This window comes from Anas acuta, chromosome 1 (assembly GCF_963932015.1).
Source record: "Anas acuta chromosome 1, bAnaAcu1.1, whole genome shotgun sequence".
NCBI lineage: Eukaryota > Metazoa > Chordata > Aves > Anseriformes > Anatidae > Anas > Anas acuta.
Window position 1 is genome coordinate 15,085,469 of NC_088979.1, and position 27,474 is coordinate 15,112,942.

At 37.7% G+C, this 27,474-nt stretch overlaps 1 protein-coding gene across 4 annotated transcripts in view; it reads left to right on the forward strand.

Annotated features, from left to right (window-relative positions):
• DYNC2H1 (dynein cytoplasmic 2 heavy chain 1) overlaps positions 1-27,474 on the forward strand; it is a 170,378-nt gene that overhangs the window by 111,922 nt on the left and 30,982 nt on the right. For 2 of the 4 annotated variants that reach the window (XM_068670205.1, XM_068670216.1), the window contains exons 83-85: positions 9,789-9,905; positions 21,393-21,602; positions 24,827-24,916. In XM_068670205.1, the coding sequence (XP_068526306.1) occupies positions 9,789-9,905; positions 21,393-21,602; positions 24,827-24,916 (417 nt within the window). Of the gene's footprint in view, positions 1-9,788; positions 9,906-18,810; positions 18,962-21,392; positions 21,603-24,826; positions 24,917-27,474 lie in introns of those variants that run through there. The other 2 variants (XM_068670225.1, XM_068670233.1) reach the window with 2 other exon arrangements.

The following is a 27,474-nucleotide window of genomic DNA, read 5'->3' on the forward strand; positions in this document are numbered from 1 at the left end:
ATATAATACTCATTTAAAATAATTACTGTTGCTATTCAGCCTGTGCTTGAAAATTAGAAGTTTTGTTGAAAAACTCTATAACCTTTTGTTATAGCTATTTTTTATTTTATAGAGAACACTTGTGGAGTTAAAATGAATGGTAAACTAATAATGGAAAACAGTGCAAAAGCAATCTAGTAAGATAAGCAAGTATGAACCAGGGTCAGGAAACATGAAGTGTATCTTGTCTCATTAAATGTAGTTGCAATAATCTCCCTGACTTCAGGAAAACAACATTTTATCCTTTAGTTCTTTTCTTTTTTTTTTTTTTTTTCTGCCCTGCTCTCATTTTTAGCAAGTCACTGACTGATCCTATACCTCATCCCACGATTCTTTATAAACCTTGTGGCTTACATTCTAACTTCTTGGTATCTTCCTAAATTGCAGTCAGTTTCATGATGGTAGCACAGATTCAGTGCTGGTTTTTACCTTACGAATGACAGCAGCAGAAACAACATGGTTAGTGGAGGGTGGACAAGGCCACCTGGAACTCTGAGACTGCTAGGTCATGCTCGAGGTTAAGATGAATACATCCACCTAGTACTAAGTTATACATACAACTGCAGTGTTTTTACTATATATAGAATACTGGGGCTGTGGGTTGTGGTTATTTTTCAAGATGCAATTGTAATATAACGATAGCTGTAGCTTCTTGTCTGTTCATCAGCAGACTACATTTTCCTTTTCAAACTCTGGATCTTTAAAGGGTTTGAGAGCATTAGTACTTAACTTTTTATCTACTACACCCCCATAATTCTAATCATGGTACATAGAGTAATATGAGTGTAATTACTGCAAAGCATGTAATTGAAATTATTCTGAACTTATTATGTTACTGCTATTGATGTCAGGATGAACATAAAGCTGTTTTCTTAAAATAATTTTGTGTTATATAATTTTTGTATCAACTGTGTAGAGCATATAATTATTGACATTTATTAAATGCATCCCACATCACAAATATATGACTAATAGGCTCTAGCAGAAATTGATGAGTAATTCCAAACTCTATTTATTATTACCCTGTAATTGAGCAATTTGAGTACTTAACTAGAATTCTTAAAATATGGGAAGTATTTTATATATATCAATGGTGCTGCATAAAAGATGTGCTGTGCCAAATAATGGAATGGAACCCACAATGCTGTGCTCCAGTGGAAAACACAGCCCTTTGTCATTGTAGTTTAACAATGCAGTACTTCAGTTAACCTTATTAATTCCACAGCATTGGCACTGTGTATATGAGAATATATTTGTACCCTGTATATGAAAAGTTTGTTCTTTTCTAAGAACAGGCTGCAGCTTTCCGGATTTCTTATTTTTTTTCAGGGTACGTAATGAGCTGAGGTCATCCACCTCTTCTAGCCTTCCTTTTAGTTATGTATATTTTCCAGGTAACAACGTATCCTGGAGGCCTCTACAACTTCAAACACCAGTCAGATTACAAGGAACAATATCGAAGCATATAGTTTTGTCAGAAGCTGTATCAAACTGGAGTCTATTCCTGCCTTGATACACTATGATCAATGAAAAAATAGTCACATTGCCCTGAGTTATTACTTTGCCAGTATTTATCAAGGTGACTGTTATAACTTCCTATTTTAATTTAAGCTGTAAAGTCTTATAAAAATCTAAATATCTCATTGAACAAGTCTTACTCAGGTTTGATCAGGTTTTATTCAGAGAAATTAAAGGTATAAGTGGTTTCATTGCTAAGACTACATCCTTTTAAAGCTGGTAGATGGCAGTAGAGTATCTATTTTGATATTTTCTATATATTTATGGAGAGTTTGTTAGCTTTTTGTTCAAGAATAAAACTGTTTTTATCTGTTCTGTAGTCTTGGAGAAAAATAAAAAAAAACAAAAAAACAGAACAAGTAGCTATCTGACTGGCAAATCCTTTCTGCTTTGTATTCTTAGAGCTGTTAACGTATTAAGTTCAGAAGTGATGTGTCCTAGAATTTTTTTATTTTTCTAATTTATTGACATGGAATTTCACACTCCCTGCCCATGGCAGGGGGTTTGGAACTAGATGATCTTCAAGGTCCCTTCCGACCTGAGCCATTCTGTGATTCCACTCTAATATGTTTTAGGTTTTAACTCATTTGTCTTTTTCAAATTATAAAACCACATGTAAAATTTGACTTTGTAGTATAATTTTTTGAGTGAATTGCTTATGAAAAAATACAAGACTTAGATATAAGCCTGGTTTTTATTATTTATTGAATTTGTGGTAGCAGTTTTTGCAGTAGCTGTGAATTACTGAAGCCAAGACTTTCTTCATGTTGTGCATGAGTAAAGAACCGAAACAGATTTTGTGTTGCTGGAATTCTGTTTTCCTGGAATTCTGTTTTTATCAAGATTAAAAGAAGGAAATGTTAAAATCTTGACATCACCTCATTTTTATTTTTCAATCACATTTTTATTATTTGTTTTCAAGTCTGACATGACTTTCTTGTCATTTCATTTGAAGGTACATGGGGATCATTCATTATCTTTATTGTTTTCCATTCTGTTCATTCTCTCTTAATTTCTCTAAATGTGTTTTCTTTTACTATAATACAGCGGTCAATATTAGAACAGCCTATATCCAGAGAAACCCATAAAGGGTGAAATAGATGTAAAAACTGAGTTGGTCAATTAGTTTTAATAACCGGGTCAATAAATATTGACATTTTAATCTTACTACCCCACCTTTACTAATATATGCAATTTACATTTTCCCATGCTGACAATGCAAGAAAGCATACAGTGCATGAATTTTCCACTAAGAAGGCCAAAAGTATTAGGTAATAGTTTCTGTGTACTGCCCATAGTTATTAGATGCTCTGTTCACAAATAAATTACTCTATTGAATTTTTAAATATAAATAGTTTTATGATTAGTTTACCTTACGTAAAACAGGCAGTTTCTGCGAAGATTGATTTTTCTGAGTAATCTTCTCACCTCTCTTTAAGCAGACAATTATTTGTGATTGCTTTTATTTTTTGATTATATTTATTTCCATCCCTCTCATATCATCCCTCATCATCGCCGTCGGGCAGAGGGAGGGGATCTGGGAGTTGAGGAGGAATGGAAACAGGTCCCTGCTCGACATCGCAGGCGATGCCCTCCCCTTCCAGCCCCACCTTCCCAGGTGCCCTTACAAAACAGGTTTGAGGCCCTGGAGAATGAGAGATCAACAGCAACTGAGGAAGAGGTAGAAAGTGTTCCCAGGAGGATTCCTAGGGTGAGGAGGTCAACTCCACGCATCAGGACTGCCTCCACCAAGAACGAAAGAAGGGTGATTGTTGTGGGTGACTCTGTCCTTAGGGGAACAGAGGGCCCTATTTGTCGGCCTGACCCTACCCGTAGGGAGGTCTGCTGCCTCCCTGGGGCCAGGGTCAGGGACATTGCCAAGAAGGTCAAGCGCCTGGTACGGCCCACTGACTACTACCCGCTATTGGTCTTTCAGGCTGGTAGCGATGAAGTAGCAAAGAGAAGCCCGAAGGCGATCAAAAGAGACTTTAGGGATTTGGGGCGACTACTTAGAGGTTCAGGCGCACAGGTTGTGTTTGCCTCTGTCCTTCCGATAGGGGGGATGGAAGCTGAAAGGTGCGCTGTTCGCATAAACTCCTGGCTTCGTGACTGGTGTGACTGGCACAACTTTGGGTTCTTTGATCACGGGAAGGTCTATGCTACACCGGGCCTGATGGCACAGGATGGGATGGGCCTCTCTCGGAGAGGGGTAAGGATCTTGGGTCAGGAGTTGGCAGGGCTGATAGATAGGGCTTTAAACTAGAGTCGAAGGGGGAAGGGGCTAAAACCAGGCGCGCCGGTGAAGACCTAAGGGATGGTACGCTAGAATCAGAGGGGCTGTGTGCCAGTGAGGTCCTTCGGTTCGATCCACAAGGTGCTGAGTGTAAGGAGACGCACCTGAAATGCTTCTACACAAACGCACGCAGTATGAGGAATAAAATGGATGAGCTAGAAGTCCTGGCCCAGTCCCGCAACTGCGACATCATCGGCATAAGCGAAACCTGGTGGGATGAGTCCTGTGACTGGGGTGTTGCGATAGATGGTTACAGGCTCTTCAGGAGGGACAGGCAGGGTAGGCGAGGTGGTGGGGTGGCGATGTATGTGAAGCAGGGGCTGGACTGTGTGGAACTTCAGGTCGGCGATGGCAAAGTTGAGAGCCTCTGGGTAAGGATCAAGGGAAGAACGAATAAAGGGGATGTCGTTGTGGGAGTCTATTACAGACCGCCTGGCCAGGACGATAGCGCCGATAACTTATTCTTTACAGAACTAAGAGAGGCCTCGAGATTAACTCCCCTTGTCCTTATGGGGGACTTCAACTTGCCAGACGTTAACTGGGAGTGCCACACGGCTGACACGAGCAAGTCCAGGAGGTTCATGAAGCACCTAGATGATAACTTCTTGGTGCAGGTGCTAACGGAGCCAACTAGGAAAGGTGCCCTCCTAGACCTGTTGCTAGAAAACAGAGAGGGTCTGGTGGGAGATGTGGTGATTGGTGGCCGCCTCGGTCATAGCGACCATGAAGTGGTTGAGTTCAAAATTTACGGTGACAGAAGGAAAAGTGCCACCAAAACCTCATCCCTAGATATGGGGAAGGCGGACTTCAGGCTGCTCGGGGAACTAGTCAGCAAGGTCCCCTGGGAAGCTGCTCTTGAAGGCCTTGATGTCCACCAGTGCTGGTCACTCTTTAAGCGATGCCTCCTAGAAGCACAAGATCAGGCAATTCCTAAATATCGCAAGTCAGGCAGGCGGGGCAGGAGGCCAGCGTGGCTGACCAGGAACATTCTTATGGAGATTAGGCGGAAACAGAGAGTGTTTCGCTACTGGAAGGAGGGCCAGGTGACATGGAAAGAATACAGGGATGCTGCTCGTGTCTGTAGGAAGAAAATTCGTGTGGCTAAAGCACACCTAGAGTTGAAGCTGGCTGTGTCTGTGAGAGAAAATAAAAAGGGTTTTTTTAGATATGTGAATGGAAAAAGGAGAACTAAAGAATACATAGGGCCGCTCCTTGACAGGGAAGGTCTTCTCACAGACGATGACATAGGCAAAGCAGAGACGCTTAACGCCTTCTTTGCCTCTGTCTTCAATGCCGATGATGGGCTTCGGGACCCAGGGTGCCCCGAGCTGGAGGACCGGGACGGTGGGGATGACAAACTCCCAACCGACCCTGAACGTGTGCGGGATCTGCTACTCCACCTGGATCCCTACAAGTCCATGGGTCCGGATGGGATTCATCCCCGGGTGCTGAAGGAGCTGGCGGACGTCATCGCGGAACCTCTCTCAATTATTTTTCAACGATCCTGGGAGTCTGGAGAGGTCCCGGTAGACTGGAAGCTGGCAAATGTTGTGCCGATTTTCAAGAAGGGTCAGAAAGAAGACCCTAGCAATTACAGGCCTGTCAGTCTCACGTCAGTGCCTGGTAAAATCATGGAGAAGATGGTTCTCGAACGTATTGAGGCGCACCTGGGGGACAAAGCAGTCCTTGGTCCCAGCCAGCATGGGTTTGTGAAGGGTAGGTCCTGCCTAACTAACCTGATTTCCTTTTATGATAAGATCACCCGTATGGTAGACCAAGGGAAACCAGCTGATGTGATTTTTTTGGACTTCAGCAAGGCTTTTGACACGGTTTCCCATAGGATCCTACTGGACAAAATGTCCAGCATACAGCTAAATAAAAACATCATACGATGGGTGAGCAATTGGCTAACGGGCAGGGCCCAAAGGGTTATGGTGAATGGGGCTGCGTCAGGCTGGCGGGCGGTCACCAGTGGGGTCCCTCAAGGCTCCATTTTAGGGCCGGTACTTTTCAATATTTTTATAAACGATCTGGATGTAGGAATAGAAGGCATTTTGAGCAAGTTTGCTGATGACACCAAACTTGGAGGAGTTGTGGACTCGAATGAGGGTGGAAAGGCCTTGCAGAGGGATCTGGATAGGTTGGAGAGCTGGGCAATCGCCAACCGCATGAAGTTCAATAAGAGCAAGTGCCGGGTCCTGCACCTGGGACGGGGAAACCCTGGCTGCACGTACAGACTGGGCGACGAGACGCTGGAGAGCAGCCTAGAAGAGAGGGATCTGGGGGTCGTGGTAGACAACAAGTTGAATATGAGCCGGCAGTGTGCCCTGGCAGCCAGGAGGGCCAACCGTGTCCTGGGGTGCATCAAGCACGGCATTGCTAGTAGGTCGAGGGAGGTGATTGTCCTGCTCTACTCTGCGCTGGTGCGGCCTCACCTCGAGTACTGTGTGCAGTTCTGGGCACCACAGTATAAAAAGGACATGAAACTGTTGGAGAGTGTCCAGAGGAGGGCTACGAAGATGGTGAAAGGCCTGGAGGGGAAGACGTACGAGGAACGGCTGAGGGCACTGGGCCTGTTCAGCCTGGAGAAGAGGAGGCTGAGGGGAGACCTCATCGCAGTCTACAACTTCCTCGTAAGGGGGTGTCGAGAGGCAGGAGACCTTTTCTCCATTAACACCAGCGACAGGACCCGCGGGAATGGAGTTAAGCTGAGGCAGGGGAAGTTTAGGCTGGACATCAGGAAGGGGTTCTTCACAGAGAGAGTGGTTGCACACTGGAACAGGCTCCCCAGGGAAGTGGTCACTGCACCGAGCCTGTCTGAATTTAAGAAGAGATTGGACTGTGCACTTAGTCACATGGTCTGAACTTGGGTAGACCTGTGCGGTGTCAAGAGTTGGACTTGATGATCCTTAAGGGTCCCTTCCAACTCAGGATATTCTATGATTCTATGATTCTATGATATTTTCAGTCATGGTATTGCTCTCCTCTTTATGGTGGATTTCTCCCCCACCCCCCTTATTCATTTATTCAAAACATTTAGATTGTATTTGGACTGCACTAGAACAACATACAAGAGCTTTTAATGTAAAATATATTAAAAGAATATGTTGAGATAACAAAGGTAAGCATTGAAAGGTATTGTAAAAGTACTGGGATTTTGAGTACCCTGTTTTATACAAATATGATTAGATTTTCACATTGCTTAGTATTGTAAGTACATCTGTAACTGCTTGGTAACTTTCCAAAATAGAGTACAAAGGATATGATTCAACAGACCTAGATGTCTATATCTGGGTCTTGTCACTTTGTGGTCATAGAAGTATCATTTTTAAAGTATGATTAATCTTGTATTTAAAGTATGATTAATCTGAAGTTGATTGTAAAGCAAGCTGAGCTAACTGCCTCACTTATTATTATAATACAGCTAGAGGAGCTGAGTTCTGCTTGAGGTTTGAAGTTAGGTTTCCAGGAAATAAAAACCATTCTAATTTCTACAACATAGACCCATCTGTCTGAGATACTTAGGTAAGGAACTTAGTCTTCCTATGTACACACTAGGAAGGACTTTTGAAGGACAGTTTAGCCCACTTAATATCTGTCTGTTCGTTATGTAGGGAGACAAAGGTGGTAATCTTTGCAATTTAGATGCTTTTAGTAAGTTCCTAAAAGTAGCTAGGATAAATTTGAATTTGCACTTGTCTGCTCTAAGTTCAATTTAAATGTCTATACATAGTGACCTCTCACAGCACAAAAATTATTTCTTATCTGTAAGTACGGATTCCTAATCACATTCCCTTTTGCAACTGAGTCAAGGTCTCATGCTAGGTACTCATTTCTGTCCTGCCACATCGTAGACCCATTTTTGTCTTTCATATGACTCCCACACAAAAGACAAAACTTACTTGTTTTGCCTTGAGATGGAAACAGTTCCTGTGCAGGAGCTGCAAACATACCATGTAACCTGGAAGGCTTTTGTGATATACCTTGTAATACTAATACAGAAATAGATTTAACTCCTAGTTTTTGTCAGGTCATTCCCAATCTTAATACATTGTTTGTACCAATGTGAGTATTTGACCCTCTTGTTTGTACAGGACCTAAATTGAAAAGAGAAAGATCCAGTTTAGATATTAGGGGAAACTTTTTCATCATTAGAACAGTAAAGCAGTGTGGAACAATCTCTCTTCGGGAGAGATTGTGCAGTCTCTGTACTGGGGATTTTTCAAGATCAGACTGGATATAGCAGTGAGCATCCTGGTCCGATCCTAGAGCTCACCCTGCTTCAAGAGGACAGACCTTTTGAGGTCCTTTCCAGACTGATTTATTCTATGACACTGTAAAAACTCAATTTGTCTTTTCATTTGTATAACATTCAGAAAGAGACTGATTTGAAAGCACTGAGGAAACCTTCTCACAGGCTTTGGTTTCATGGGTGCAAAAAAATGGCACACTAAACAATGTCCATCATATTTAGTCCCTTACCAAAAGTTTGGACTGTTGGAGCATTTCAATGAGAAGGTCAACCTGAGTTGTTTGACACCCATAAAACATTTTCATTTACCTCTTGAAGATGAATGACTGTTCTAAGGTACATTTTTCAGAAAGTATTCAGGCTGAAAGAGCCACCTGTATAAAAAGTTGCAGCACAGCCCATTATTTTTTAAAAATTTCAAGTAAGTAAGTAAGTTATGCTACCATCATACCTGTTACACTTGAGAGAAGAAATGAGAAGGAATGGAAAAAGTTTAGACTTTTATAGCTTAATTAAAAGCTTTTTTTTTGTTTGTTTCAAACTTATTGTAAAAATTGGTTTGTATATTTTACAGGTAGATTTGTATATATTTATAGTTTATATATATATATATATCTTTTGGTTTATGTCTTGTAAAACATTTAACATAAGAATCAATTATAGTAAATGTTATAAAAGTTAGAATAACAGTTCAGTGTACTGTCATCTTGTAGTGCTTCATAGTCCCTATCAAGGCTGATAAACAAAAGCTGTTTGCTTCAGCTAAAGAAAATGAAAACAATTTATCAGAAAAAGAAAAGCAAACATTTGCATATCTTTCAATAATAGAAAATAAGTCCAAACTTAGCAGAAACAACTTGACGTCAAGTGCCTGATTCTGGCTAACAGTTCTGAAAGACTAATGAATTTTTTGTTATCAAGTTTTATAAGTTAAGCAAAAGAGAATCAAATTAATAAATCTTTCTCTAAAATTTATTGTAAATAATGTTCTGTGAAAATTAACTAAAATTTTACCTAAAATAGCTAAGATGCTTAATGGACATTATCATAGAATTTTTTACTGAAGTATTATTTCTGTATAAATATATATATATATATGTATGTATATGACCAGTTTGTGTGGAGTTATCAGGGTTGCTAAGAAGAAAAGGCAGTTGAATCTGATGAGCTGGGCACTCCTCTTCTTCATGAGAGTTTTGCAGTTATTCTTTTAATTGGTTTCTTTCTTTCTTTAAGTGAATAAATATACATTTAAGTAATTTGAGCTAGCATGAGTAGCTAAGTAAAAAGGAGATCCATGGGAGAATTCTCTTGGTGTTTTGATGCCTGATAAGTACTGTGTATTTAGTAACACACTCTGTTGTTTTATTGACTTTTTTAAAAAAATATTTTTATGTAGATTTTGTGGAAAATAAGATTTTTAATGAATTATACACCTCATTAGTTTTTAAATTATAGTTGAGCAGAGACAATTAAAGTGATAAGAAAAGTATGGACTTACTATGAGTGAGGCTCTAGTAAGTATCTGAATATGGGTATTGCTTGTGTTTCAAATAGATCATGATTAGTAATTAAGCATGCAGAAAAGTGTGGTCCATAGATAAATTAAGAGTATTTGCTGTTTGCATTCTTGTATATTTTTGTTTATCCTTCTTCAAGCTTTGCTTTTGTATTCCCATCACTCAGGTCATTTCACAGCTTCGGATCCTGAGCAGGTCAGTAAGTGCTGGCTGCAAGTTTGACAGAGAAATATGGTCAGCTGAACTTTCTCCTGTTCTCAATCTATGGAAGAAACTTAATCAGGTAGGAAAGTAGTTTATTTGAAAAGACAACTATTTTTTTCCCCCAGCAACTACATTAAAAGTAATCTTTAAGAAATTATCTTGAATATTGAAACATAGGGAGTTAAAAGGTCAATGAAATGCATTTGAGATGGGAAGTATAATGTTACATGTATGTAATTAAATATGAAGTCTACTTGTGGGGTAATAGCCTACACTTTCTCCTTCATATGGAAGTGAAACCACACGCACAAGATATGACTAGCATCTTGTATCTGTTTACAAAAAGAACAGTAATATATTAGCCTTTAGCTTAGTCTTTTCATTTCTCTGATATTCACAAAGCAATGTTTAATGATTTTAAATATTGAATTATTTCTTCTATGATATTGAAATATGTACATTACCCTTAGATTGATGATTCATTGTGACCAGAAACATCATGACCTAAAAACATATCTTTTACACAAAACATTAGAATGAGAAAAAACCTTCCTTTTAACTGCATAAAAAAAGTGACACAAAAAAGTTACACATTAAAATTCACAATTACATTTTGTAATTGCTCACTACATTCTTCTTTATTACACGCTAAGTGTATGATAAATCAACTTTTTGTTAAAATAATCTCTTGTTACTAAATAACTTTGTGATGAATCTGCCGCCCCTGAAATGGGCTGTTGTTAACCAGGTCTGTCATCCTATAAAGAAAAGGAATATATTTCAATGTGACACTTTCCGTTATACTTTAGTAACTACACATTTAAGTCTACAATCCTTCCGTACAAGAGCTCTGATGAAACAGTTTCATATATGTATACACAAACAATCAGAAAATTAGAGATTTTTGATTATAGTGTTTGGAAGATTGATAAATGAGACTAGTTTTAAACTGTACAACATAAATATACATTAACAGCACCCATAGCTAACGATTAGTTCCATGGTGTTGCTAGTCATTAGCACTACATTAGCACTTGTACTTTATAACTTGTGTCATAAATTAGCTGTGACCATACAGTACCAGGAAGCTGAAGCCACATATTTGGTGCTGATTGCTATGGTCCTTGATGATCTTAGTCACAGACATGGGGGTAATCGAGCCTTAATGTTCCTTGACAAGGAAAGCTGGTCCTGAACCACGTTTTGCCCATTGGTCTCAAATCTGCGATCTCCTTTTGTAAGAGTTTTCACTCTCAGGAGGGCTCTTAGCCTTTTTACCCTTGTTCCTGGACTACGGACTGCACAGTGCTGTGGTGAGCTATAGGTGGTACCTTACTTTATGACTTAGATGTTTATCTTTCTTGCTTAACTGCATCTTCTTGTCTTAAAGCAAAAGTCTTGTCAGATCTTAACATTGCCGTTCCCCAGTGACTAGTAGGTAACCATCAGCTAGTTGTTCATACGTCTCAGACCACTCTTCTTAACCTGTGCACAATACTTTCATAGCCTTTACTGTTATCCCATGCTTCAACTTCACATCATATCAGGAGACCTGGTACTGAATTCCACATCAAACAGCAAGCTCTCTTAACGGGTTGATTACCAAGACTAGAAGGCCAGTACTGGGGCCTCACACAGTTATTAACATAAAGCCTAGTTACTGTGGCCTGTTCCTAGCAACAGCAAGTTTATTTGTGCAGGACTACAGGGTACAAAATGTTACAATTGTTTGCAATCTTACTATATTCTCTTTGAGTTCAGAAAAAACAAACAAAAAAATAAATATTGATTAAATCTTGTGCTTAGTGTGCTTCTATGGATGCAGGAAACCTTTGGTTTAGCTAGAGAACCATTCTGTTCACTAAGGATTAGCTTCAACCTTACTGATTTACACAGTCTGTAAGATCTCTTATCACTGACCATCCTGCCATTCTTAAGTTTTCCCATGTGAAAACTTAACTTTACCATATAGCTTGTCTAGTTCAGAGAACTGAGCAGATAGTTTCTCTCTGACATTTGGGTTTACTGATGTTCTGTTCTTGTTACACTGCACCTGAGAACTTTTAAGAAATGCAAAATGTTCTCTGTGATCTGTGCTGTAATAAGGGCTCAGTTTAGTTACCTAAAAATGAGGCTTCCAGTACTATTTCAGAAACCATCAAATATTTATGGCCTGGCAGGTATAACACAGAAACTGTAGGAGACCTGTGATCTGCTGGAGTAGCATCTAGAGGCAGAGTGAAACATCCCAGATGTCACTAGATGACTGCCTGAATCAAGCCTGTAGTGCTTATCTGTCCTTCTGTGTCATTTTAAATAGATGCACCATATGCATCTAGAAAGGAATCTGTATTTGACCTACATTTTTATTGCTCATAATATTTTTTGGGAAAAAAAAAAAAAGACTCCTGTATCATCTGGAACTTTTTTCTTTTTATAACGTTTTTATGCTGTTAGCAGATTCTCTCTCTCTCTCTTTTTTTTTTTTTTATATATATATATATCATTTGTAGATCTCATTTAGAATAGGATGGCCCCTGACCTGATGTAGCATTTTTGGAGAGAACTTCTGACTAAGTTTCAAAAATATAAATAAATATGCCCTTCATCAAAAGTTGCTTTCATAGGCTGTTTGCTTTAAGCTTTGAAAAGGCTGGACATGTATAAAAATTCTACATATATTCCATACAGATTTACATTCTAATTCTTTATTCATTGCTCGAAGAAGGCATCACCTTTGTTTTCAGAATTTTTAAATAAAGTCCTAGAAATCAAAATAAAATCGTTGAATTGCTACTCAAGTTAACATCCACACATTATTTTATTTATGCATGAATAGGTACAGAATATGAGCTAAAATGATCTCCCAATTACAATGAAGTAAAATCAGAAATAACTTTTTATTCCTGAAACCTGTAAATTTATTTTTTTTGTTTTCTCAATTCTGGAAGCATATCATTTATGTGTAGCTGCAGACTATTATCATTTTTCTTTTATCTCTTGGATACAGATAATATTAAAGTAGAAGCAGATGGGATAGATGCTGAAAAGACCTTCTATTCCATTTACAAAAAGCAAATGTTAGTCTTCTACCTGTCAAATGTAATTATTACCAGCAGTAGTTGTGAATAATGATTAACTGTCTGTTTCAAACTGTCTGAAACTCAGGAAGTGTCCAGTATAGATCTGAATTGATTCTAGCTAATGTATTTATAAATTCAAAGCCGTTTTTAAAATCAGCTACTTTTTATTCCAAAGGGCAAAAGAGCTACAGAAGCTTGTTAGAATTAATATGTAGACAAAGATTAACTATGTTTTAAACATTTTTATTCCAGTGCAGAGAATATAAAACAAGGATTAATTCAAAAAAGTTTTTCTTACAAATGCCTTGAAAATAGTTATTCAGCACTTAAGTGCTGATGATTCTGAAGCATAACAAAAATATCCACTTCACAAAGGTTTGACCTATAGAATTTCTGCTGAAATAATTTATCATAGTCTTCAAGTGTGGACATATGTTTGTCCGTCCACTCTTAATATAATGTAGTGATCACTTCTGTATGTGGTGACACACTGTCCAAGTTTAGGTGGTACCATGAACAGCAATTGACTGCATATTTTTCTAAACTGAACATCAATGCTTCATCCTATAAAAATTGACATAGAATATATAAGAAAGACAAATTGAAAGAATGCCTGTGACAGAATGATAGAATTTATGCAGTCAGTAAATTTGAGAAATCAATCATAAAACACACATTATACCTGATACTGGCTAATGCAGTGGTTTTACGCTGATGGCTGGCTAAGCTCCAACATGCTGCTTTCTCGTTCCCCCTCCTGAGCAGTCCAAGGGAAGAAAATATGACTGAAAAAAAACCCTCATGGGTTGAGATAAGGACAGGGAAATCACTCAGCAAGTGCTGTCATGGACAAAACAGGCTCAATGTAAGTGAGATTAATGTAATTTATTGCTTACTGCTAACAGACTAGAGCAGCGAGAACTAAAAGTAAACTAAAAATATCTTCCCCCCATCCACCCTCTTCCACCTCCTCCCTCTGAGCAGCACGGGGGAAAGAGGAATAGGGCTGTGGTCAGTCCCTGACGCTTTGTGCCTGCCACTCCTTCACGGTCCCTCTCTGCCCCTGCTCCCTGTGGGGTCCCTCCCACGGGATGCTGTCCTTCCCAAACTGAGCCTGCAGGGGCTGCCCACAGGCTGCAGCTCTTCAAGAACTGTTCCCACACAGCTCCGTACCATGAGGTCCATCCGTCCCCCAGGAGCAAACAGTTCCAGCATGGGTTCCCCACGGGCAGTAGCACCCTCAGGATTACAACCCTGCTTCAGGAAAGTAGACCTTGGACAGTTTAGTGGACTACTTGGAGGAATCCCATGGGACACTGTTCTGGAGAGTAGTCCTGCAGAGCTGACTGCTTTTCAAGGTTCATTTCATAGAATCATAGAATATCCTGAGTTGGAAGGGACCCATAAAGATCATCAAGTCCAACCTCCTCCAAGCTCAGTGGTCAATCTCAACAAGCAGAAAACCAATGGCAGCAGGAGGCCTCCATGGGTGAGCAAGGAGATCCTGGGAAAACTCAAGCATTAATAAAAGTGTAGAAGAGGTGGAAGCAGGGACAGCTGGCATGGGAGGAAATGCTGACACAGAGGTGCTGTCTTGAGCATGCAAGGATGAGGCTAGGGAAGCCAAAGCGTATCCTGAGCTGAATCTGTTGAGGGATATAAAAAGCTGTACTAGGTATGGCTGCCATGGAGTTAACTTTCCAGCCCATAACCTTAGCAGCAGTAATGGTGCTGTCAACCCACCACAAGACCAACAAGAAAGGTTTTATGGGTATATCAGCAATAAAATGAAGATTAGGGAAAGTATCAGCCCACTGCTTGAGTGGGAATGAGGGCCTGGCCACAAAGAACAAGGAGAAGGCTGAAGTACTGAGTGTCTTCTTTGCCTCTGTTTACTAGTAAGATCAGCCTTCAGCGATCCCAGGTGCCCAAAAGTGATGGGAAAGTACAGGGCAAGGAGGACTTACCCTTTGTAGAGGAGGATCGGGTTAGGGAATGTTGAGACCAACTGCATATAAACAAGTCCGCAGACCCTGATGAGATGCACTCATGAGTGCCGAGGGAGCTGGCTGCCTCCACTGTGAAACCACTCTTGGTTTTCTTTGAAAGATCAGGGTGACTATTGCAAGTTTCTGAAGACTGAAAGAAAGGAAATTTTACTCTTGTGAAGGAATGGACAAAAAGGAGAATCTGGAGAATGATAGGCCAGTTAGTCTTACTTTGATCCCTGTGAAGGTGTTTGAGCAAATAACCCAGGAAACCATTTCCACGGGTTTCCTGGGACCATGAAGGTGATTAAGGATCTCTGTGATAGGAGGAGCAGATGAGAGCCTGGATTATTCAGCCTTGGGGATGAGAAGGTTTAGGGAGATTTTATCAGATTGTGTATTTGCTATTGGGAGGGAGCAAAGAAGATAGAGTCAGACTCTTCTGAGTGATGCCCACTGACAGCAAGAGGCAATAGGAACAAATTGAAATAGGGGAAATGCCATTTAAACACAAGACAAAACTTTTGTACTGTGAGGATGATCAAACACTGGAACAAGCTTCTCAAAGAAGCTGTGGAGTCTCCATCCTTGGAGATACTCAAAATCTGACTGGACACGGTTTTGGGCAGCCTGCTGTAGCTGACTGTGCTTTGAAGTTGAACTAGATAATGTCCAGAGGTTTCTTGAAGCTAAGATATTTTGTGATTCTGTGAATAGCAACCCTTCCTGCTCAGTTTTCAGAGCTATCTCACACAAACTGAGCAAAATGGGAAATATGGTTTGAACCTTTTAGATATTTTGGAATAGAAAATCATTATTATATATTAATACAGCAATGAGATCTTAAATGCTTTAGCGTTTCCAAAAATATTTCTGGAAACTTGAAGGGCTGTTTTTCCCGTTAGTGCCATACATTTCACAAAGACCAGTTAAATGTAACTGCCACTTATTCAGACAATCTGCAACTGTTGAGATGGGGAGTTTATTATTTTTAGTCTATCCATAGCAACAGAATCATTGAAGTTGCCTCTCTTTCATAATGGTTTATTAATCTATCCAGGATGAAGACTCTGTAATTAATTTTTCATTGATTTTTACTTCAAATTAAGTAGGTACTTATAATCGGGTGCAAATCAATACATCAATGTGTTCAAAGTTACACAAGTTAACTTTCCCTTTCTATTTAGCTGTTTGGGACTAATGCAGAATCTCTTGACACTTTCATTTATGTTAGCGTCATTTGAAAATACACTTTTTTATTCTTGCTGTTGGAGAATATCCTGGTAATAAATGCAGTCCTAAAACTGCTTCTGCAGTGCCTTTCAGCATGATTTAATAACAGTTTAATACTAATCAAATTAATTATACTCTCATGAACCTGCCATTAAGTTAAAAACAAACAAACAAACAAACAAAAACAAGAAAAACCCACAAAACACTCAGATGCTCAGTATAAGCTTGCATTCAAGATTATTTACTGAATAAAATGAAGGCATCGCTAAATAGCTTGCCAAACAGTTGTTACACAAAATTTAAAACAAATCTTCCTTGATGTTGAAGGATCATAGAATCATAGAATGGTTTGGGTTGGACCTTAAAGATCATCCAGTTCCCATCCCCCTGCCATGAGCAGGGCATCTCCCAAGATCAACAAGTTGCCCAAAGCCCATCCAGCCTTGAACACCTCCAGGGATGGGTTACCAACAGCTTCTCTGGGCAAGCTATGAGAATCCTCTGACAGAAGAACTTCCTCCTAACATTGAATCTAAATCTCCCCTGTTTTAGTTTAAAAACATTCACCCTTGTCCTGTCATTACCTGACTGACCAAAAAATCACACCATCTTTATTATAAGCCACCTTTAAGTACTGAAAAGCTGCAATGAGTTCTCCCTGGAGCCTTCTCTTTTCCAGGCTGAACATCCCTTGTTCGGTTCATATGGGCCCACTTTTCTACCTTGTTCTGGTCCCTTTGGATGCCGCACCACTTGGTGCAGACTGCTTGGTGTCATCTGCAAACTTGCTGAGGGTGCCCTCGATGCCATTGTCTATGTCACTGATAAAGACATTGAACAGTACTGGTCCCAAAACTGATAGGGCGATGCCCCATTAGAGCCTGTTGGCCAGTTCAGGGCCATCAGAGTAGTTCAGCAACCTTGTGTCCTGGAGTCCGTTCTCTTCCCACACAACCTTCTGCCATGACAGTGTAGACCAGGCCCCATATAAGCACTTAATTGTCACATAACTGAATGTGCATCACTGTCCAACATAATGCAGGCACCATATTTTAGTTTTCAGGGAAGCACAAACATTTTGGGCTGCATCTGGGGCTGCGTAAGTGTTCCATCATGTCCAAATGGCTGTTACGAACAGAGAGAGACAGAAGGAAGGGCTGTAATTTGTTTGCAAGGTGGATACATTTTCTGCCTTGTTTCAGGGAAATTTTTATGTGCCTTAATGAAATATAAAAGGCCCACTCATGCTAAAAGTGTTGAAACTGTTTCAAAATGATATTTGCTGAATAGAAGATCACAGGCTGTCATGATTGCCAAAATCATCATCTGTTCTGCCTTATCATCTGTTGTGTTTGTAAATTGAAGGTTAATCAATTATTTTCATAAAGTTGCATAATGCTGAAAGACAATTGCAGAAGTTTTCAAAATCAACAGGTTGCTGCTGTTTTATCTAAAAAATTAGGAACCTCACCTTTAGCAAAAGAGCAACCTTTTTTTTCACTGAAGAAAATCAGTAAAATGGGAGTATAGGGTCATTTTTGGGGGGGGGGATTTTCAGCAAAGGAAGGAAGAATCAGAATAGGTGTATCAAAAGACCAGTGGCATATTCCAAAACCAAAAAACAACAAAAGAGAATTTTAGAATCAAACACAGAACTAACCAAATGCAGAAAATATATTTTCATTATATTTCATTTCTGAGGAGCAGTTTTCAGAACATACAGGAGTTTGAAACAGTTGTTTATGAAAGTAATGAAGAAAAGCTTAGAGCAGCTTAGGTGAGGCTGTATGAAAACTAAAATTGTACAGACATAGTAACAAGTACAGAAGTCAAAAAGGGAAAATGATCAAAGTTTCAAAATAGATCTAATTTAATATTGGTAATATAATACAATTTTTAATGTTAAAGATTAGAATCTATATTCAAGTTTCTTATGATTAGGAAGAGCACTCTACTTCAGAAGTTCTTCATCTTAATTTTCAGGCAGGTCACGAGAATGTTTTTAAAGCTGATGTGAGTTATATACGTAATGGATTTTAAGGAAATGTAATAGAATATTAAATGTATAAGATGATATTGGTATTCATGTTTAATTTTGCTATAAAAACAACAGATTGGTTGTTTTAACAAATTCCCGGGAGAAGTCATTAAAAAGCGTTACGAAATGAATATGCAGTTCATAAGAGACTTATGTGAAGGGCAGTACTGAGGAACTTACAGGACTCCTCCTTTAGTAAGCTTTTCATGAATGAAGACAGTATATGTGAAAGACTGAGCAAAGCATGTAAGTTGCAATGTCTTTTTTTTCTGTCCTTTTTATGCAATTAAATACTCCAACAAGAACTAATCAACTAGATTGTGCCACAGAAACAAGAAGCAATTGATATCAAATATGATCTGGATCCCAGATGAGTTAATTACATTTTTATATACTGAAACTATGGTCTCAGAAAATACTGAAGTGCAATTGGTCCTGTGATTTCAGGGTGCATACAAAGACAAAATTCAAAACATTACTTTTATAAATGCGATGTATGTATTTTATACTTTGAATCATGTTTGTTGTATACCTTTTTCATAGTGCAGGAAGGAAGACTTATTTTTCACTTTTCTGTGAGTCGCAAAGGAAAGTATCTTTATTAATCTTTCATTTAGCTTTTCTCAATTTTTTGTTTGGTAGTTGGGTGCAGCATAAGCTGGAAATGAAAAGCACATGAAGGTTCTGACAAACTTAGAGTGCTTGTGATGTTGCAGGTAAACATCCCTTATGTTCTGGAAAGCAAGATGTTCAGTTACAATTCAGAAGTTCATCTGAATAAAAGTGAAAAACAATAATTTTTAAGAGAAAGAATCTGATTTTATCATTAATAAATTACTATTGATCTTTAATAAATTACTATCTAATATAAATTGCTATTACTAAAAATTGAAATGGCAAAACACTTTTTCCCCAGGGTTAAGATTTTTTTTTTTTCAATTTGTGACTTGCAGACTTTTTCAATAAAGATTTAAACTCCATGGAATTCAGTGCAGCCTCTTTTCACATCTAGCTGGCAGTTTCAGAACACATACTAAAATATATTTTTGTAATCTGCATATGAATTAACATTTGCAAAATGGTATCATGCTTTTGAATTAATGAGTAAATTTAGATTTTCAATGGCTCTAATGGAATATTAGTAAGTAATAACAAATGGCAGTGAAAATGAGAGCAGCAGTACCTCTCAGAGTCTTAGTTACTCGGTCACTCAGGATTTATACATAATACTGTATCAGAAGTATTTGCGGTTTGTGTGGAAGCTAGGTTTGAAAATGTTTGTCTTCTAAACAAAAGCTAATTAAATTTGACTATGTAAGATTTGTTCCATAAAATACTTAAAATATTTCAATATAATGCAATAAACTGATTATGTCCATTGTTTCATAGTGTAAACCATGAAACTCTATCCATTGAAGTCCTCATCACCGCTCTGTTTGGTTGTGCTTGAGGAAAGTTTAACTGTTTCAAGATTGATTAAGTTCTTTAGTCACTCAGTACAGTTTTTTTTGTTTGTTTTGTTTTTAAGTGCATTTTTTTCAGATAGTGGGTATTTGATTTTGGAGATTCAGTAAAATTTGCTATATTTTATTTTTAGTGAAATAGATGTGTGTTCTAAAGCTATTATGTACCATATTAGCTTGTTAAAATACCTGCTGTTACTCCGTAACTACGGATAAGACAACACATTCCAACTGATACTGAACTTTCTACATTGCTATTCCCACTTTTTAGTATTGTTTTTGCTAGTGCTGTGGTTTCACTGCACAGTTAAAGAAAAAACATCAACAAGACATTTAGAAAACTGTAGCAGAGTAATTTCTGCTACTACGTTCACTTAACAATAATTTGCTAAATTACAAGTTTAAGAAAATATAGTATTAAGGAGGAATAATTTTTAAATTATAGGATAAAACCCATCCACTCACCCACAAAGGAGCACAGAGAGACAACGGCAAGTAGCGGAGCTCAAATTTTACCCTGCCTATTAGTAGTATTGTTAGTAGTACCCTACTATTCCCAGGCCCATCGCAGAAGCCTGTCAAAGGCACATCACAACCCCATAGGAGTCCAAGGGCTCAGCGGCAGGTGGGAACCCAGATTAAAGACTGAGAGGAAGGGACACCCTCTCCAGGCAGTCCCCCTACAGCAGCACAGGTTCAACTGTGTGAATCACAGAAAAGCTGTATTGAACTGAGATTCCTCTGCACAGCTCCTGTCCATCAGTTGTTTTGAGTGTGTGGTGTCTTTTTTTTTTTTTCCCCATCTGTTAATGTTTGATAAATAACTTGCTAGATGGCATTTCTTAAAATTGCTGATCAGTTAGTATCAGTGGATCTGTTTTTGTCACATGAGATGGGATTTGTCTTGAAGTGTAACTGAAGTTTCCACTTCTCTCATGTAGATATGTTAATTATAGAAACAATTGCTTCCATTTTCCTGTTACCATATGTAATTTTCTAAGTAAAACATTTCCTTCTATCTCTAGATAATAAATGTCAGGTGTAGAGACTAAATGAACATGAAAAGAAAAAGAAATATATAGACTGTATATACCTAAAATAAAGTACTATATGGCTGTGTATATATCTTGTATATACAAGATATATACACAGCCATATATATATATCTTGTATATATATATATATATATATCGTATATCTTGTATATATCTTGTATATACAAGATATATATATTTATATTTCATTGTATATATAGAGATACAATGATCCAATTAACCAGTTTTGGAAGGAAGTGTGTGAGTTCTTTGCTTTACGTGTCATAATTTATACAATCAATGTGTAGTCTCATCAATGGGAAAGCTATGGTGTATAGTACCCAATGCAGTCATGTTATGCTGAGTACACTACTGATAATTATACTGAAATATTACTACACAGTAATTACTACACTATATTACTACACACTATTACTTCAATACTAAAAGCAGTGATTCAGCTAAATGAAGAATTTTCAGGAATCCCAGTACTTTTAAAGTAATAGGGTAGACAGAGTTGTCTGAGAAGCATGGTGCCTTTGCTGAACATCTCAGGGACAGTATTGAAAGCATTATTACAGTTTTGATCCAAAACAAGAGTTATGTCTGAACTACTTTGAAGACAACATAAAGTCATTTGAAGTATTATGAATTAACAAAGAATATGTGGCATATAATGTAATAGTTTCTCTGAGTTTATTAACTGGTTATCACATGTGTTTTTTAGAACTCTAACCTGATTCATCGGAAGGTTTCTCTTCCTGTGGAGCAGCAAGGATCTCCAATCTCATCATTCATTACTCTTGAACAATTCAGTGCCATTCGCCTCGTGCAAAGTGTCCATCAGTCACTTGCTTCTTTAAGTAAAGTTATTAGAGGTACCTCATTACTGAGTCCTGAAGTACAAAAACTAGCGAATGCTCTGCTAAATCAGAAGGTAAGTAATTTTTAATGAATTTATATTATAAGCAATGAAAAAAATAAACAACAAGAAAATATAACAAAATTCTGGTACATATTTTCATGTCACCATTTGCTCTAAATTCCTTTACTGATAGTCACTGTAAAATGAATTAGTGAGTTCCAGAGGTTCTTGTTCTTTTATGGATCTTCCAGGTGGTGATTATAATCAGTTCAAAACTGATTCTCAGATGTACCATGAGGAATCATTACAGTCTGAAGATATTCAACGTTTTTTGTACAGAGCAGGTTATTTCTGTCTTCTTTAACGAATGACTGTCTGCATTACAAACAGCTATTATTAAGCAGTCATAAGCAACTTCAAAAATTTAAACAAAGCTGTTTTACAGATTTGGAGTTTAGGCATATGTGCTGTGCAGCTTTTATGGTTGACAAGTTGCTGCTCGATAAGCTACATGTTGTTTGGAGCTAAGTAAATTCATTATCTGGAAACCTTCTAGATGACATTGAGTTTTCAGAATGCTTTTTTGATATTAAAAAAAAAAAGGATTATCCATTAAACAAGCCCTCATTTAACTGTATATATAAAGGTTGCTTATATATATGTGTGTGAAAGATTTATATATATAAATATATTTAATGTACTTACTAACAGAACCATTATTTTGAATTAAACACAGAAGAATATTGCTTCAAGTATTTGCAGAAGCTTCTGAGTCTATTATACTTTCATCAAGCTTTCTCTTAAGAACAAATCCGATAAGATTAGAAGTTGCTAAATAGTATTTCCATTTCAAATACCAAATTGGGCTAGATAAGTTGAATATATTAGCCAGTAAAACATGTAAATCTGTCCCTTTTCTCTACTTTTAAAGTTTCTTAAAATGTAAGTTGTACTGCAGTCATAATCACTATTTGCACTCTGCATTTATTCAATATGGATTATTGCCATATCACACCAGACCAGTTGCAGCCATCATATCAAATATAATCTCACCCTATATTCTTCATATTAGAAAAATATCAAAAATTTACACATTTTCTCCATGTTTTCTGGTATCAAACTGGTTATGTTTATAAGCAAGTACAATTAGTGAATGCAAATATTCACACACTGTCATTAATAGAAAAATAATTGGAATGAATGCAAAGATAGTCAAACATTTATGTGAAACTCAGTGGTTTTTTTCACCTGCAGCAGTTTGTCAGTTGCTAATGCATAGATATTGAGACTGCCCCTACAATGAAAAGTAGTCCCTACTAACATATTTTGTTTATCTTCATGAGCGGAACAAGTACTGTATCAAGTATTGTTATGTATTTGTTGATCTGTCAAATTTCTAATTAAAACAATAATTAAATTCTTTGTCTTTTTAGATCAGCAAGATAGCATTTGTGAGCAAAATTGCAATACAATTTGAACAAATTAACATTTTCGTGTTAGCAATCTCATTGCCTTTTTAAACACGTTTTGACTGTGTAGTAGAAATTGGTGCTACAGATAAGTCACAGTGAATGCAAATGATACATGTAATGGCTGTTTTTTAGTATTTACAGTCACATTTGTTGCTACTGAGCAAGAGTATGGCTTCCTTGTGTGCTTAAGTTATACACTTATATTGGAAGCAGCAGGAACCGTGAAGCCAATCACTGTCACAAAAATGTACTTAAAAATTCTGTGTTTTTATTCCTCTCAAATATGAATTCAGTGCTTCCTGATATAATGAACAAAGTGTTTCATCTGCATACTTACCCATTTACCTTGACACAGATCACTTTGTTGGATTTTGATCATAAAGCAACCTTTTCAGCAGCCCTCCAGAGAGACTAATTTTAGTTTCATATAACCATTGCAGATAGACCTCAGTAAATTTATCATCTTAAAGTGATTTGTTTAATGTATTTTCTATACACAGTTCTTGTTTCATTTAATGCGGTCATGCATTGGTTAATAAAGGACTATTTACAAAAAAATAAATTTTGAAAGAACCACAATTGCAGTTCTTTTAAGATTATAGGACCTGAAGAAGCTGCTAGAATATGAATGAAAGTTTGAAACTCAATAAATGTATGATTTCTAATGGTTTCAACAATGTTCTTTATTTATGCATTTATTTATGTTAATGTATATCTCAAATATGCTTCCATACTAATAATTAGCTAAGCTCTTTTAAACTTAGAGTAACTTGGAGTGGTATATTAGCAATCTAAGTTGAATGCCTTCTAAATGACAGATAGAGGAGCTGCCTGTAAATATCTAGCAAGAGTCTGCAAAAATTGAAAGATAGTGCTTACTATTCTGAAAAATCATAGTTTTGCAAAAAAGTTTGCAGCTAACCTACTTTATCTACTTTTTCCGTATGTATTCTAGTTTATCAATTCATTATTATTGTTCATAGATATTTTCATAGATGTGAAAGATTGTTTGGAAGATATATTTTTTATGAACTTCTGTGGTCAGATTTTGAAAATCTGTTCAGCACATACACAGTTACATTGGGAACCTCCTTGAAAATGCAGCTGCAAATTTAACCAGTATAAACTGAGACATTCAACATCTTGAGTATTGTGCAGTATTCACCAAGTAATGATTTACACTAATTCTCTTTTAAGTAGAAGAATCTTGCAGCGTTAATTTCGGTGTGCTTTACAGATGCCTGTGGAGTTGGTATAATTAATGCTTTTGTTCTTTTAACCGAACAATGCTGCAAGGTTTTCTTTTTAAGTCAATTAGAAATTTGTATGTTGAAATCTTTCAGGATTTTGTTCTTGGGTCATTTTCTACAAGCTCTTTAAGATCATAAATAAGTTATCATGTAGAGGAATTGTATGAAGATTCACTTTACCAGAGCCACACACCTGCCTATTCTTGTATGAGAAGGCAGCAGCAAAGGAATGGGAATGTGTGACTGCAGCTGAAAAGATCATATTATGGCTTCAGAGAAATGATAAATTTAGGCCTTTTTGAAGTGTTTGTGCAATCTGCTGATGTTTCTTTTTTGAATAGTAGAGTGTCTTGTAAGTTTTCCATCAGCAGTGTGTCTTTGTGGGCCACATAAAGAATTTGCAAAAATAAGAGCTTCCTATTAGTGGTTATATGCTTTAATCAATTATTGCTTGTATTGCTTTTTTTTCTTTATAGAAATATTTTACTTCCAGATTATTTGGTTTCCTTCAGATTGCTAGATTAAAATTAAATAATTTTGGAAGTACTTTCAGTAAGTATATTTTTTATTTCAGTGTCCCCTCGCATGGCAAAGCAAGTGGGAAGGTCCAGAAGATCCTTTACAGTATCTCAGAAGCCTTGTAGCTCGAGCACTTGCTATACAGGTAATTTGAAAGAGTCATTTTACTTCTGTATACTGCTGTTCAGTGACACTGTATATTATGTTATGGACGTTGCATTACAGTAGGCCTTTCCAAACTTGAATCGGAAAGAGTTTTCGAAGCTGTGTGAAAAGGCATGTTGAAATGTGAAGATGGATGATATATGTGGAGACAGCAGACAAATCAATTTGAAGTCATTAACTTTACACACAGTTTACCAGATAGAGTAATGGTGTTGTTTACTTCACAATAGACTTGCACTTTAGATTTTAGTCATTAGTCTTTCTGATGAACTGTGGGACAAGAAGATACTTGAGTGTATCTAAGTAAAGACACACTCTTCGGTCTGCTGGAGAAACGTGTATAAAGAAAAGCAATTCCAATAGAGGTAATGTACAAATTAAGAAAAAACTAGTTTTCAAAGCAAATAAAGATAACATCTGCATCCCCCAGTTTTACAAGGGGATATAACAGACAGTGCAGAGTCTGACAACTTTATCAGTCAAGAATCTGACAATGAAGAAGACGATTTTGAGAATTTAGAGTTTAGAATAGTTCACATGGAAGAGATCTTCAGAGATCATTGAGTCCAACTGGCTGACTACTTCATCAGGGCTAACCAAAAATTAAAGCATAATAATAAGGGCATTATCCAAATGCCTCTTGAACCCTGACAGGCATGGGGAATCAATCACCTTACTAGGAAGCCTGTTCCAGTGTTTGAGCAACCTCACAGTAAAGAAATTTTTCCTCGTGTCCAGTCTGAACCTCCCGTGGTGCAGCTTTGTGCCATTTCCACACATCCTGAAAGTGGTTCCCAGGGAGCAGAGAACGGCACTTCCTTCTGTGCTTCCCCACCTCAGGGAGCTGCAGGGAGCAGCAAGGCTGCCTCTTCTCCAGACTGGACACCCCAAGGATCCTCAGCCTGTTCTCGCAGGACATGCCTTCCTGCCCTTTGACCAGCTTTGTGGCCCTCTGCGTGCTTTGAAGCACCTTAACATACTTTTTTATTGTGGAGCCCAGAACTGCACACAGTATTCAAGGTGAGGCTACACCAATGCTAAATATGGTATGAGAATTACCTCTTCTGACTGGTTGTGTTCTTCTGACATGCTGTGTTCAATGCATCCCACAATGCGGTTTGCCCTCTTGGCTGCCAGGGCAGCCCTTTCTTCTTTCTTCTTACAATCCCTTTCTTCTGAGCTGCTCTCCATCCTCATCTCCCAGGCTATATCTGTCTGGCACCACTCTGTTCCAGCTGCAGAACACGGCATTTACCTTTGTTGTTGCACTTCATGCCATTGATGATTGTCCAATGTTCCAGTCTATCTAGATCCCTCTGTGAGGCCTCTCATACCTCTAGAGAGACAGCAGCACCTTGCAGCTTAGTATCATCAGCAGACTTGCTGAGGATGCATTCCACTCATGCATCCAGATCACTGATAAAAGTGTTGAACAGGACTGGGCCTAGAATTAAGCCCTGGGGAGCACCGATAGTGATCGGCTGCCAGCCAGATTTGTAAGGTGAACCTTGGGCAAGTTATCCAGAAGAATGCCATGAGGGGTGGTGTCAAAGGAAACATATTTCGGTATTGTGGATATATAGATAGAGGAAAGTTTCTTCAGGAGTGAAAGTATTACCTCCAGGTGAAAAATAGAAAGCAGTTGTTAGACCTTTAGTAATACAGTATGAATACTGTACAATATTCATATTGTATATAATACAATATGAAACACATTTCTGTGAACATTAATGTTGACTGTCATATTTAGAAGGAAGATTAGAGGGGAACATGTTTTCTAGGCCTTATGTTTTTCTAAAGAAATTATTGATTTGGATGTTTCCAAAGTATTCATAAGATTCTTGTTATGCAAACCATTTCATTTGGCTTTACTTTTTTTAAATCTTTTCCTCAGGCTCAAAAAGGCTCAAATTACAAACAATAAAGTGTAAAAAATTATAGCAATAAGTAATAGTGCATGTTCAGGTGTTACTTGGTCGTACATTCAAACTGGGACATAGTCCCCTAGGCCTTTTGATTGATTTTTATATTCATTATTATTAAAGAAAAAAAAAAGGCATCACTTGTTGCTGTTTCTGACTCTGATTGATGCTCATAATCCTTCAAAAGTACCTCACAGTTAATGACTTCTAGCTTTATTTGGTTGTGACCAAGTAGCATGAGATTTTCTTTACCTCTGTGAGTTTTCTTTAAGTAGAAACCTAAGATTAGAGCACAAGCTTGTGTGTGGAGTACACCTCCCCGTACAAAGTGCAGATAATGTAGCACAGTGTAACAGAATGAAATTACTGGTAAGCAACAGCAATAGATGGTTTTCAAGCAAGCATGTTCCAAAATTTTGCCTGTATTACTCCAGCCAACTATTAACAAATGCACTGCATTTTATTACCATGATAGTAATATTTCTTTCTTATTGTTCAAAATGCTGACAATGTTGGGCATTTGAATTACTTGTTTTTCTGTAAAGCTGTTATGATTAAATTGTTTACAATTTTTAAACACCTATTTACTGTTAAGGGAGGGACAGATTATTAAGGC